General features: G+C 41.3%; 1 protein-coding gene across 6 annotated transcripts in view; it reads left to right on the top strand.

Moving 5' to 3' along the window:
- Window positions 1-14,367, top strand: part of EPHA5 (EPH receptor A5) — a 334,695-nt gene that overhangs the window by 243,389 nt on the left and 76,939 nt on the right. For 4 of the 6 annotated variants that reach the window (XM_039540351.1, XM_039540355.1, XM_039540352.1 and 1 more), the window contains 2 exons: window positions 6,329-6,488; window positions 13,336-13,441. In XM_039540351.1, the coding sequence (XP_039396285.1) occupies window positions 6,329-6,488; window positions 13,336-13,441 (266 nt within the window). The remainder of the gene's footprint in view (window positions 1-6,328; window positions 6,489-13,335; window positions 13,442-14,367) is intronic. The other 2 variants (XM_039540353.1, XM_039540356.1) reach the window with 1 other exon arrangement.

Genomic DNA, 14,367 nt, shown 5'->3' with positions numbered 1-14,367 from the left:
TTAGATACAGTCGGCACCCCCTGAGTGTTTGTCCAAATCTCCAACTGGAACCTTTTTGTGCTTTCCAGAAAGTTTGGGATGTTTGTTTTCTTTTGCATAGTTCTCTTGTTCCAGTGCCTCTGGGCCCCGATAAACCCACTGAGCAAGGCTTTTCTGGTGCTTCTTACCTGTCTGGAACAGGATATATCTCACAAGGGTGCTGGGTGTGATATAACTCCTAGCCCGGTTTTCTAAACACAAAGAATCTGGATAAACTGCAAATGAGCATCTGAACTTGTCAGTGTTGAGCCAAATTGGACGCTTGATTCTTTTGCTATTAGCTCTTCACTGCTCCCAATACATACAACACCCTGTCTCCCACCCAGAGTGCCATAAATGAATAAAATGTTTAACAGCTTACTAATATTTGTACATATTTGATTAGTTCATAAGTGTCAAACCTCTTTTACACAATGTTATTTATTCTTTACTTTAAAAAAAATTAAGACATTACAATACACATTATAACAAATACAATTGTGTAAATAATGTGTGAGAGTTATGCATCTAAGCCAAGATTTTCAAAAGTGACTAGTGATGGGGGTGCTTTGATTTTTGGCTGCACAGCCTGGGACACCTTAAAAGGGTCTGGTTTTCAAAAAATGCTGTGTACCCAACCTCTGAAAATCAGGACCTTTAAAAGTGTCTCAAGTTAAGAATCAAAAAATTGAAGCACTCAAAATCACTAGTTACTTTTGTAAATCTTGACCATGCTATATAGTAATTTTCAAGGCTATGTGAGGTTTACAATTCCTAGAAACAACAGGAGTTAATCATATAAAATATAATCCTGTGAAATGCTGAATGTCCTCAATTCCCAATGAAGTCAACAAGTGCTGAGGGTGCATGGCTACTGAGCTGGTTGGAAAATGGCAGGGAGGGGGTTCCCTTGGAAAATCCCAACTATTTGGTGAAATAATTCAAAATAAATGTTTTGATTCTGAAATGCCCCTTTTGTGGGAGTTGTAGTTCAGGTTCCTCACTCTCCCATTCTCTTCTATAGGCCAGGCTCCTTGTTCAGAATACATCTCCCATGATGCACAACAATCTCCCCTCTGATACATCAAGGGAGCCCCTGGCCATGGTGAATCATGGGAGATAAAGTCTGGCTGGGGAGCTCGGCCCACAGAGAAGAAGGGACAAGAGAAAACCAAACAACAACTCCCATGAGGCACCAGGATAAATAGCCAAATAAAAATATTTCAGTTTTCATCTGAAAAAAATATTTTGGTTTTGGAGCATTTGTATTTTTTTTAATGAAAAATCTAAACTTTCTGAAGAAAGCACTTTTCAGCAAAAAAATAAGTTTAGTTGAAAACTCAGTTTTCTGTTGAAAAAAAAAATAGAAAAATTTAGACCAGTCCTACTCAGCTCCTTCCAGGATTGGGTCCTTAATCCCTTGGAAAAGACTTGATTCATTTTAGAGCCGTATATGCGAAATGTATGTCCACTGCTAAATGTGGATGGTTAGTGAAATAGAATGTAAGAATGTATCACACAAGAGAAGCCTGGTAATTGAGGTTATATTTCTCAAATTGTGTAAAGTACATTAGATGAATGCAACAAGCTGTGTTTAGAGAACAGTGAAAACAAGAAGGTTGGCCTTTAACCCTTTCACTGATTGTTCTCCAGCAAACCAGCTGTGCTGCCATTGTCCACAGAATCAGTGCTGTGTGAGGCCATAGCTGATACAGTCAGCTGCACAACTGTTCCCCCCTCGCTCCCTCCCACCCTAGAGATCCCTAGGACACTCAGCAATGATCAGTCAAGTAACAATGAAATATGCCAAAGTTTCTTAACTATGTAGGCATAACAGCGTGCAGTAACGATGTAGTTAGAGTGCTTAGAACATAGTTTTCACCCAGAAAAGCCCTTGCTGATACTGATGCCTACGGCATCTTTGAAAGTCCTTTAACAAAGCTTCAGGTGAATGGATTTTTGCTCCATTTTTTCAAAAAGATTCAAGTCAGTTGTTCCCATAAAAGGAGAGAACAATGTTTTATTCTGAATGACATCTGGGCGCTAATACACTGCATTGAAAATAAACCGGTTAGTTCACAACTACAATGTTGTTCATGTACCAAAATGCACATACACCAAAAGTCATGGTTTCAGTATAAACTAACCCCATTCTTTTATTATCTCCACCCCTTCTTCCAATAAACCTCTCAGGGACAGATTTTCTGAAGCACTCAACATACACAAGTGGGGTCACATTTTTGCTCAATACCCAGTGGTTCTCAGTGAGAGATTCTGGGTGCTGAAACCTTTTGAAAAGCTGACTCTCAGTTTAACTTGTCCATATGTGCCAGCCCAGGTTTCTCGCTTTGTCCTGGGTTACTTTATAAGGCAAGCAATGGGCAGTCCGAACATCGGGCTGGATTGTACTGTAGGGTATAGCTCGTCTCTGGGGGAGGGATTGTGTCTCAGCTTCGCAGGGCTGCCAGGGGGTATGCAATGCATTTCAGGATAGGACCCAATACCACTGCTCCAGTGAGTCCAAGTAACACTGACATTGTAGAGAGAAAAGACTTTTGGTTGATCAGTTTCTTTTGATTTAGGCATAGTTCCAGGAAAGATTTGCTCTGAAGAATTGCTCACCTTCTTTGTCTCCATATTCAGTAGATAAAGTGCGTTAAGATTTGTTTCAGAGTAGCAGCCGTGTTAGTCTGTATCCGCAAAAAGAACAGGAGTACTTGTGGCACCTTAGAGACTAACAAATTTATTTCAGCCTAAGCTTTCGTGGGCTGCAGCCCACTTCATCGGATGCATAGAATGGAACACACAGACAGGAGATATTTATAAATACAGAGAACATGAAAAGGTGGAAGTAGCTATACCAACTGGAAGAGTCCAATCAATTCAGATGAGCTACCATCAGCAGGAGAAAAAAAACTTTTGAAGTGATAATTGAGATGACCCATAGAATGTGTGAGGAGAACTTAACGTAGAGAAGATTTGTGTGCACATTTGAAGTGTCCCTGTTATTTTTGAAGTGTCGATTGAAATTGAACTTTCCTCGGCATTGGAAATGTAGCTATTTCAAAATGGTGATTTTGTGATGAGATATGAAGCAAGGAACTAGAATTTATCTTTGCTTGAAATAAACAATCATTAATTCTTTTGTTACATGTGTCACAAACCTTACGCTGTGGTACATTTCGCACTTCCCTTTGACTAGACTGGGGTAAATTATCTCCAAAGTTTTAGCCTACTATCATCACCATTAATGATGAGCCAGTAATTAACAATGAAAAACGCATGATTATTTTTTTTCTTTTGTTGTGTTTGCAAATTGTCTTTAAATAGTTCACAAGTTTTATTCAAATTATTCTCAAATATCTTCATCAAATAGTTCTTAGTCTGCAAATTGTTCATAAATAGCTGTTGCAACCATTCATAATGTATGCTGTCTTGGTCATTTACATAAGTCATGTGATATTGTTTCTGTTATCTGATTGGGGGACACTGAATCCACAACATACTTAAGCATGTTCTTAGTTTTCCACGTGTGTAGTCCCATTGACTTCAAAGAGAGTATGGAGAAGCTTAAAGTTAGGTATGTGTCTAAATGCCTTGATGAATTGGAGGCTAGGTTTTTCATGTAACTAAACAATATAAATGTAAATTATAAAACTGAATATATAGTGTGAAATTTGCTTTTGGCTAATATTGAAGCTTGGTATTTTCAATAGTAAAGCTCATGCACTCAAAAGTTTGCAGAAAGCAAACATGAATGAGATGTGAATGTAATCGGATTGAAATGCAAGTCAGAATTTGAACTAATATTAACATCCCATTTTCCCCACTATTCATTCAACTAATTGCTATGTCATCCTTAGCACTTCTCATTTGTCATTAACTTAATTTGCATTCTCTTGCCATACAACCCTGTACAATAATAAATTAAGAAAGCATGTCCCCGTGTTATAAGAATTATTTGTCTTGAGAGTCTGAGAAAATTAAGGCTTGAATCACATTCTTTTAAGAGAAATCACTTCCTAAAAGTAAACAGAACAGCTTTTTCCATTTTTTGTCCAACCCAGGCACATTAGTTGGGCAGGCAAATTTTCCATGGTTTAGTTAGAAAATGGAATACCCTAAGTTTGGAGTTTTCTGGTGATCGCTCGGGTGCTTGATCCACAGCTCATTAAAGTTAGTGGGGCTGGTGGCCTGTCTCCCTCAGCCCAGGAAGGGCTAATACCATATCCAAAGTCTGCTCAGGGCACTGTTGTCTCCTTTGAACATCAGACTCAGAAGTTAACACCAAGCAAAGCTATTCCCTGAACAGGCTGCAGAGACCTAGAAGCCATTCCTTACACATGGCCTGCTCCCTCGCTTAGGCCCAGCCACAGGAGTGCACCACTCCTCCCACAACTCTCTCATACTTGCTGGCATTTAGACTCACTTGCTCGGTCACAGGTAAGGCTCGGACCAACTCCCCTTAAAGGTCAGCCCTCCTGTGACAGACGCCCATTGACTTCAAGAGACTTTGCATCAGACCTTAAAAGATCTGCCTCGAAATCATGTGTTTACCTTAAAATACCATTATGGAGATCTGAAGGGATATAGTAATTAAAAAACAAAACTGTGTTCAATGCTGTTGCCCTTAATTTACATGATCAGATGCTGATTGTTTAGTAAGTAAATATTTCTAGTGGCAATTACCAAACATTTGAGTCTGATGTTAAATCAAAGATGACCACAAGCTGCTCATTTACACTCAAAACTTATTTACTTGCAGATTATTTAAGCAAATGTATTTACAAGGTCCTCACCACATACAAAAAGAGTGTGTGTCATTATATCTGTATATAATACGTGTGTGTGTGTGTGTGTGTGTAGATAGCTATATCTGTTTGTGTGTATTTGATTTTCAGTATTTTTGGTTAGTATTTCTAACCAAGCATAAAATCTAGATAATAGTGCTGATTTTCGTTTTCACTCTGGCCACTGGCAAGGTGCACTGTGTCATATGAAGGGGCTCACTTTAAGGCATCTTTATATTGCCAGAAAGATGTAAAGTGGCCTTAGTGTGAATCAGGGACTGATTTTTCCATCTCCCTACACTTTGGCCCTGATTCTTATTTACATTATTCTGGCAGTGTAAATATAACCTCTGCTCACTTTGTGGTCCCTTTGCACTGCCTGAGCAGTGTAAAGTGGCTGAATAGAAATGAGGATCAGGCCCTTCAAGTTGTGGGTTGACACTTGTGCAAAGTGAATTTAAAATGCTATGTCCTGAGTCAGTGGCGTTTGACGAGAAAACACAACTTCTGTTTCATTAACGATTGTGAGGTTTTGAGTTTTGTTTAAATTCTGCAGCAGAATGAAAATTTGACCTTGGGAATTTTTGTGGGGGAAAAAAATACTAACAAGAGAAAGAGAGAGTGAGTCACCCCATTGATTAGGGCACTTCCCTAGGACATAGGAGAACCAGGTTCAAGTCCCTGCTGTATATAGAAAGTGTCAGTCTCTTTGTCCCACTGGAGGTCTTCCAATTTTGGGCAAATAATTAAATATTCATTCAACTTGTGGAACTTGTTGCCAGGGGATGTTGTGAAGGCCAAAACTATAACAGGGTTCAAAAAAGACTAGATAAGTTCATGGAGAATAGGTCCATCAATGGCTATTAGCCAGAATGGGCAAGAATGCAACACCATGCTCAGAATGTTCCTAGCCTCTGAGGGCCAGAAGCTGGGACTGGATGACAGGGGAGGAATCACTTGATAATTGCCATGTTCTGTTCATTCCCTCTGAAGCACCCAGCATTGACCACTGTCAAAAGACAGGACACTGGGCTAGATGGATCAGTGATCTGACCAAGCATAGCCATTCTTTTGTTCTTATTGGGCCAGAGTGGGTGCCCTAACCACTGGGCCATTGTCTATTCTGGGGGATGGATGTCTCTCATGTTCTCTGGCCAAAATCAGAAATTCCATCCTGGACCAGATTTGTGCCAACAAATCACCAATTAACCCCCCACCACCACCATTTTATGGAAAAATTCCTGACCTGTTATATTTTACATCCACTTCACTCTAGAGTAAATGACTATATAAAGTGACAGGCAATAGAGAATTGGACCCCATGTCTTTGCAGTATGTAGTCTTTGTATAGATTTTTGTGGGGTAGAGAGTCTTAATACATGTTTAGTTATTCTTTCTAGACATGTTGGTATAGTCATTATTAGTACTATTGCTGCTGTGTTAATTAGCAATTTGTATTTTGCTAGTGTTTTTGTTTACATGCTTGAACTCTGCATTTTTTGTGTGTGTGTGGGGGGAAGGATCAAGAGACCAGCTACACCATCATCAAATCGAAAGAGACGAAGATCATGGTGAATGGCTTGAAACCAGCGTCGACATATATCTTCCAAATCCGAGCGCGCACGGCAGCAGGATATGGTGGCTTCAGTCGAAGATTTGAGTTTGAAACCAGCCCAGTGTGTAAGTCATTTTAATTACTGTCAGCTCATGTCTCCGAAATGATTACCAGAAAAGAGTTAGTGGATCAATATCTTTGCAAGGGACTCTGTCAGTCTCCCTATCATCCTCTTTCTCTCTTTGACTTGATCCATTTAGTGAAGAAGTATCAGTCATGTCATTGCTGCGGGTTGGACAGGTGAACATATATTGGTCCCTGTTTCCTCATTTCATTTAATCTAGAGAGAGATGAAAAATCAGGAAATCTTTAAACTTAGGAAATTTATAAAGCTTGCTGGTCAGAAAATGTCTGTTTACTGCTGTCTCCCTTGCATTGAAATGTTGCAATTTACTCATTACTGTGTCTTTGGATTTTTACTGCATTCTTCTTCCCATAGTCTGGAATTCCCTATGGAACCCTTGAAAGTTAGTGCCAGGGCGGAAGGGAGGCTGGCGTACATGTCAGCAGGCTCTTGTACTGTTGCACACCTCTTAATGTGGTCTGTGGAGGATTCTGAGACATCTCTTAAATATCTTCTGAGCATATTGCTAGAAAAAGGTTCTAATAGAAAAACCTCCCAACATCACTTGTGATGCATCTATAAGAGAAAGAGCTTTGACATCAAAGAGATCGTTGAACATTAGAATCTTTCTGCAGCAAGCACTGTAGTTAAAGTTGCAAAAACTGCTTCCAACCCCATCCCAGTGCTCCTAATTTTTCCAAAATGTCACCTTTTGATCTGAAATTTAGGGGAGAGGGAGGGTTGGTTAGGAGAAGAGGAATCCTTTCATGTGTTTTTGAGTTTACTGAAAGTGAAAAGATGCAGTTTACAACTTACTACAACAACATAGTCAAGCAAAACTTTTTTTTTTTTTTTTTTTTTTTGGAAGGGCTATAACAAAAGGTCTGAAATGTGAGCCTTGGCCCGGGGCAGGGAAAAGTCCTTGAAGACTAATTATTCTGTTTGGTTTATAAAAAAAAATGTTTCTGAGTATCTAAAGTTTGAGCATTTGAAGATTATGTCCTGAGCGTGAATGACAGATCATTTCCTTGGGCTATTTTCTGCCCTCTTGCACAGCCCTAGTGACTTCAGTGTTTGTACAACACCTAGCCCAACAGGGTCCTGGTCCATGACTGAAGTTCCCAGGTGGTATCGAAATTCTCCCAATAATAACAGTACAGATAAAATAGAGGGCAAAATTTGGCCTATTAAGGACTCACTCCTATATACACTTTACACACACACTTAACTTTTAGCATAACTTCAATGGAGCAACACATGTGCTTAAGGGTCACACTTGCATGTTTGCGGGTTTGGGACCTAAATCTGTTGGTGCGTATTTAGAGATGCCATTGTGTAAATTCATAGCCAGTTAAATCGACTAATTTAAAGCCATGAAATACCCTTTACCCCCACTCCCCACCCTGCTGCCTGGCTCGATGTAATGGTGCAGGAAGCATGCCCTGTAGCCCCGTTAGCTCCCTCCTCTAGCTGGAGAGCAAGAGGCAAATGCAGACAGGTCCAGGGAGGGCAAGGACATAGAAAACAAAGTGCTGGGCATCTGACTGCAGCAAACTGGCCAATTCTCTGAGGAAATGCTTACTTCTGTGGTACAGTGGGCAGATGCTAAATTCCATAGGGGCAAAGTCATAGAGCAACCGATTCAGGCTGCCTGCATGCTCAGGTGGGTGACACTGCATCACTTTGCACCCGTTCACGTTTTCAAGCAACCATAAGGGCTGAACACATTTTTTTTAAAACAGAAGCTCAGGTTCCAGAGCGTAATTCTGTGGCAGGGGTGAATTCCATGGACATGTGGAGTGTGTGGGCCCTGATTATATTTAAAGGATCAGTTTTAAGCTGTTTGCCATGTAGACAAAGTCCTAAGCACTTTAATTTAGTGTACAGCTAGCCAGGGGTGTGTTTTTTTACACCCCTGACTGACAAAAATGTTACTGACAAAAGTGCAGTGTAGTCATAGCCTCAGTTGCTTTTATAGACTATGGTGGAGACATACTTTTTGTCCCTTGCTTACCTATTCTTTGCAGTGGTGTCATTGATAATTTTCACTGTCATAAAATATGTACTCTGTGTACCTATTTCAATTTGTACAAGTGACATTTATTAATCTTGTATACTATTTGTATGCAAGAGAGGTTTCATCACTGTTCATTCCTTTGGTGAATAGCAAGTCATGCTGTATGTTTTCCTTATACATTTACATTCATCAGCTGTTTAATTACTGCTTCCTTGGTTCATTTAAAAGTCATCATCAGTTCTTTAAAAAAGATACAATGTTGTCATTTCAATGAGAGTTCCCTTTCACGTCCTAGCTCTGGAGTCAGTGGCAAAGCTAACATAGTGTAAATAGCATAGTGATGCAAACATTAATGCAATAAGCCTTTTCTATTGAATGTATTTCTTATTGCATTAACCACTATAATCAGGTCCTATAAGTAGAAACCAAACCATATTATGCTGGAAAATAATTCTGTATTATGATAGGCAAGGTCTGGATGCAGTAGAAAAATTTCTAATTTAGAGTAGTTCAGTAATCATGTTTGAGAATATTAATAAGTAATATAGTGGCACTTATTGCACATTTGGTCCATTGCCACCATGACCTAATATCACAAGCCAAAATAATAGTTTTGAACGACTTATTATGTAAATCTTGGAAATGCTCATTGTAGCTCTCAAAACAATAATAATAATATTTTACAAGGCATAGCATCATAATGTTTCAAAGTACTTTACAACCACTAATTAATTAATTGATTTTTGCAAACCCCTCTGTTTGAATATTCCCAGTTTGCAGCTAGAGAAACTGAGGCACAAAGATTAAGCGTCTGATACAAAACTCACTGAAGTCAATGGAATGGCTCCAATTCAGCATTGCACCCCTATGCAGCAAAGCACTTCAGCATTGACTTAAGCACACGCTTAAAAGCTTTGCAGAATAGGGATGGGTTTTAAGCGTGTGCTTAAATGTTTTGCTCAACTGCAGCTCCATTGACTTCAGTGGGCTTTGGAAATACAGTTCATATTGGCAGCTCTCAGGCCTGTGTTTTCATGTTGATCATGCCGCGCAGGAAGCAGAGCTCTAGCTGACGCTGTATTATTTTGACAGACATGTAAAAGGGAAACCCTGCTCTTGCTCTGAGTGGGGCACAGGGGGGAAAGTGCATTGGCAGGCCCTATACTGCACACAGTCTTAGCCGCTCTCACACTGAGTTGCTAGTGTCCGTCCGTCCATAGCACGCAGGAGCATTGGGAGAGATGAGCTGCTACCACCCTGCAGGGTGTATCACACGCTCAAGAGGCTTGATTTGTGTGGGAAAGGAGTGCGGCTGGCTGGCTAGAGCGCACCAACAGAAGCTGCCAGCTCTAGTACTGAGCAGTATGTTCCAGCTGAATGGAGCAGCAATGAATGTCCCACCTGGGCAATGTTAGCCAGCCGTTTGGAATCCTGCCATCTGCCAACAGAGCTCCTTGTAACACAGAACATCTGGCAGCTTCTCTGCTTCCCCTCCCAATGCAACCCTTAGTTTTTACGGACAGGATTCTGCGATCGGCACGTATCGTGCTTCCTGTCACCTGTCACTCCAGTGACTCTGTTATGTGCCAGTCAAAGGTTTGCAGGATTGGGCCCTACAGTGGTCAGCGCAATAAACTCAGCGTGGTTATTTGCAGCGTATAAGCCAAACGTTGTCAACTTGCAGATATTAGCGACAGGGCAAGAGGGCAGTGGGGGCACATCCTAACCTGAATTACTTTTTAATTAGGGTTCTATGTTCTCATCTACTGGTGCTAACTGTCTTGTCTCTCCAGCAGCCTGGCTCACTACTACCCAGCTGCTCCCCTTCCCCGTCATACACCTAACTCTCCAGCCCTCCACTGCAGTTACACCCCACCCCTGCCTCTCCCCCACCATGCAGGTCCCCCTCTCTCTGCTACTCATCCCCTTTAGTTGGGGTTGGTCCTGCTTTGAGCAGGGGGTTGGACTAGATGACCTCTTGAGGACTCTTCCAACCCTGATATTTCGATATTAGGAAACACTTTTTCACTAGGAGTGTGGTGAGCACTGGAATGGGTTACCTAGAGAGGTGATGGAATCTCCATCCTTAGAGGTTTTTAAGGACAGCCTTGACAAAGCCCTGACTGGGATGATTTAGTTGGTGTTGGTCCTGCTTTGAGCAGGGGGTTGGACTAGATGACCTCCTGAGGTCTCTTCCAACCCTGATATTCTATGATTCCTAACATCTGAGCTATCCCCTGCTGCATGGGAGCCCCCAACATCTCCCAGCAAGCTTGGCCTTATTTCTCCATCCCCCAGCAAATAGTAATAACATTACAAATGGAACTGCTATACATTTGTGATGCTAGTAAAATCACTAGGTGATGGTATAGGTTTTCAGTAGTTAGACAATAACAATGTTCTGGCCCAATCATTGTGAAATCATCAACTGTACTTTAGCTGGGCCCTACTACATGTAATGAATTGCCAATCAGAGAGTTACCATATAAAGTGCTGCTTGGAAACCTATTGCAAAATCGATATTTAATACATTATGGGTTTTTTAACGTTTAATATTGGCCCTTATTCAATTATTTTATAGCTTCCATAAAATTAAGGACTCACTTCCCCTTCCATCTTTTAATTGAAGGCCTGCTTGACTACAATCAGTTTCTGCTGATCCTTTGCGGGGAAAGTGCTAACGTGTCCCCCATGTCATACCCTACTTGTGGTTGTAATGAAGCCTATCACCCAAAATAACTGTGAGTCTGACCCTGATCAGCCATGTTCCAAGGAGACCTCTACATGCCAATATCCCCTGCCCTTGAAATTAAGGGGCATAGTTACCTCTGCTTCAGCTCCTCCCTTTTCCAAGGCACAGTGGAAAGCACTTTTTCGACCCAGTTTGCAGAACTGCCAACCCCAAGAGTTCCCAAAAATTATGTGATTGTCTTAAAATTAGGCTTGGAAGGTTTAGATTGCTATCGGTGAATGTTGGTAAACGTTGATCTCACCGAACACACACAAACAGACAGAGCATGTTTCCATCTATGACCAGTGAAATCAGAGTCAGGAAAATGCCGCTGGAGAACTTAGAATTTGATGTAAGGATATATGCTTATTGCTTATATGCTTTGTATATTTTGACATATGCTATTGATAATTTGTGTTTAATGGTTATCAAGCTTTAACTTTTTGAATCTCGGTGTCTATTCTCACTAAATAATTATTGTTTGACACCCTACCCCTACTGCTTGACCACCCCCAGGATTTCCCACAAATGGATAAAAATGTAAACAAAATTCTTGAACATTTATATTGTCCATCAACATTATGTATAGAAATCAAATTCTGCCAAGCCCTGTTCAAATTCATGCAATTTTTTAAAACACCAAATTTGGGCTAATTTTTCTTTGCTTTGTGGTATTGCAGCCCTTAGAGTTCACATTTTCAAGCTTTTCTCTGCAACCATGAAGGCTAGAATGCCAACTATTACTGCAGAGATTCTACAGATATCTCTATCCCAAGGAGATAGAAGCACTGTGGTAATCTCAAAAAACAATGCATGTTAAGTGCTGGCAATTTTTGATTTTTTTTTAAATAGTGACCATTGTCTATAACATTTATACTAAACTATGTCTGGGACAATCTACTGTGGTGAGTGATTCTGATTATCTATTGGAACCATGACATTTTAGTGAAAATGTAAATATGGTTCAGATAACATTTATCCCCAGTTAGGAGGATGATTAATGTTTTCTAGGCAAGCAGTTCACTAGGAAGGTCATATGATTTAAGGCCAAAATGAGACAGCTTGAATTAATTTTAAAATGCTTGCATTTAACCTCCAGTATGAGCCTAGCTGCTGGTTGAACACTGACACTGTGGTTCTAAAGAGTTGACAGTTTTTTGTTATCGATTATAAAAGTGCTGAGAGGCCCTAGCCAAGACCAGGGCCTGATGGTGCTAGATTCTGTACAAACACATAGTGAGACAGTTCCTGCACCAAAGAGTTTACAATTTAAACAGACAAGGCAGAGATTAAGTGCTATTATAATCTCCATTTTACGGACAGGGGACTGAGGCACAGACATATTAAGTCTGTTATTAAAGGTCTAACAGGAAGCTGCTGGTAGAGCCAGGTATTGAACTGAGGTCTCCTTAGTCTTAATCATGCAACAATCCTTCCTCTCAAGCAATCTGCAGAGGGGGATTTTTGAAAGGACACAATCTGGAAGCAATTCTGCTTTCCTTACAGTAAACAGACATCAACCAAAAGATTAGTCTTCAGCACAACTTTATTCCAAAGAGCACCAGCTGGTCTTACGCTGGAGGTGCTACAAAGAGTTAATGCATGAGCCTCAGAAGACTCCTAAGGCTGAGGTAATTTTATTCAGCCTTGTCATGGGCATTATATCTGCCTTTTATTTAAGAGACCTTCGTTATGTCACATCTTCCAGCTAATAGGAATTCAATCCGTGAACTTTGTCTTTAAATAGTCACACACACACACACAAAAAGGAACTTTCTTTGGTGTCCATCTCCTCCCTGACTGATTTCTAGTGCTGCAGAACCAGGAAAACAGCTTCCATTTGGAAAGGTAAATTCTGTGACATTTTGATGAGGATGAGGATGAGGATGGTAAATTAAAGTTTCCAAAAACTGAACCCTTCCCCCCACCCTCCATTTTTCTTTCAAAAAAGAATAGATGAGGAAAAACCAACCAACCAACCTGTGAAACAATTAATGAATCGGTGAAACTGCAATGTCTCTGGCAGCCTTGAAATAAAGTTTCTTATGAGTGTTGGCTATAATTTTAACCTTAATCTCCATTTTTTGTTTCTCATCTCAGCAGTAGCTGCATCCAGTGATCAGAGCCAGATTCCTATAATTGCTGTGTCAGTAACAGTGGGAGTTATCCTGTTGGCGGTTGTTATTGGTTTCCTTCTCAGTGGAAGGTAAGAGAAGAAGCTGTGCATTTATACTTTTTCAACCTATTTAGATATATATATTTTGGTGGAGGCCAGAAAATGCATGAATGCTGTCATGTAACAGTGCAGTATGTGGACATCCTGATTTTATGAATATGTTGAAATCAGAAACACACGTTTTCTGTTCATATATGTGTAACCCGCAAAGAGATTACATAGATTCCTGGAGCTCTGTCTGCTGGCAGCTCAGGGAGGAGGAGCCAAGGCAAACTCAGAGTCTGCCCAGCAACCAACAGGGAGCGGAGATGCCCCTCCCAGGGAGTGGAGGAGAGGGAGAAGCCATTTTGAGGAGAGGCTGGAGCCAGCCAGGGCAAGGGCCGGACTGGCTGTGAGGGGAGCTGGTGAGTCCCAGGCCTGCAGGCAGGGTTCCCCCTGAGAACTGGCCTCTAGGGACCTGACACCAGATCCCCCAGCTGGGTTTTCCTTCCTCACGGATGATTCCCAATTGTTACGTTTGCTGAGAAATTTCCCCAGCCAGGCTGGGTTCGCCTCCAGCTCCCCTGGTGAGACCAGTCCCCACATGGTCAGCGCTGCTAGTCCAGGGCTGCTGCCTGCCTGCGGAGTGTGTGACTGGAGGCTGGCGAGGAGGCTACAGTTTGGATGTGAGGGTAGTTGTATAACCTACACCTTGAGCCCTGCACCCCTTTGTGGTGAGGGGAGATCCTGGGACCAACGCAGCCTGATTCCTGCCTGAGGAGGATCCCTGACCGCAGACAGGGGCCCCTGTGCCGTGACTGAGGAGTCCTCAACCCTGAAGATCATCGTGAGTGCCTTGCCTTTAGTTAGTTAGTCAGGGAATTTGTTTTGGGGACCCTCTACTCCCTGAACTGTGTCCTCAAGCCAGGGAGTGCGGGTTTGAGAATTTTATAACCTACCGCTTATCACACCTGTGG

Source organism: Mauremys reevesii, linkage group 5 (assembly GCF_016161935.1).
Source record: "Mauremys reevesii isolate NIE-2019 linkage group 5, ASM1616193v1, whole genome shotgun sequence".
Classification (NCBI taxonomy): Eukaryota; Metazoa; Chordata; order Testudines; family Geoemydidae; genus Mauremys; species Mauremys reevesii.
The sequence above is the reverse complement of the archived record's forward strand: the minus strand, read 5'-3'. Positions and strand labels throughout refer to the sequence as shown.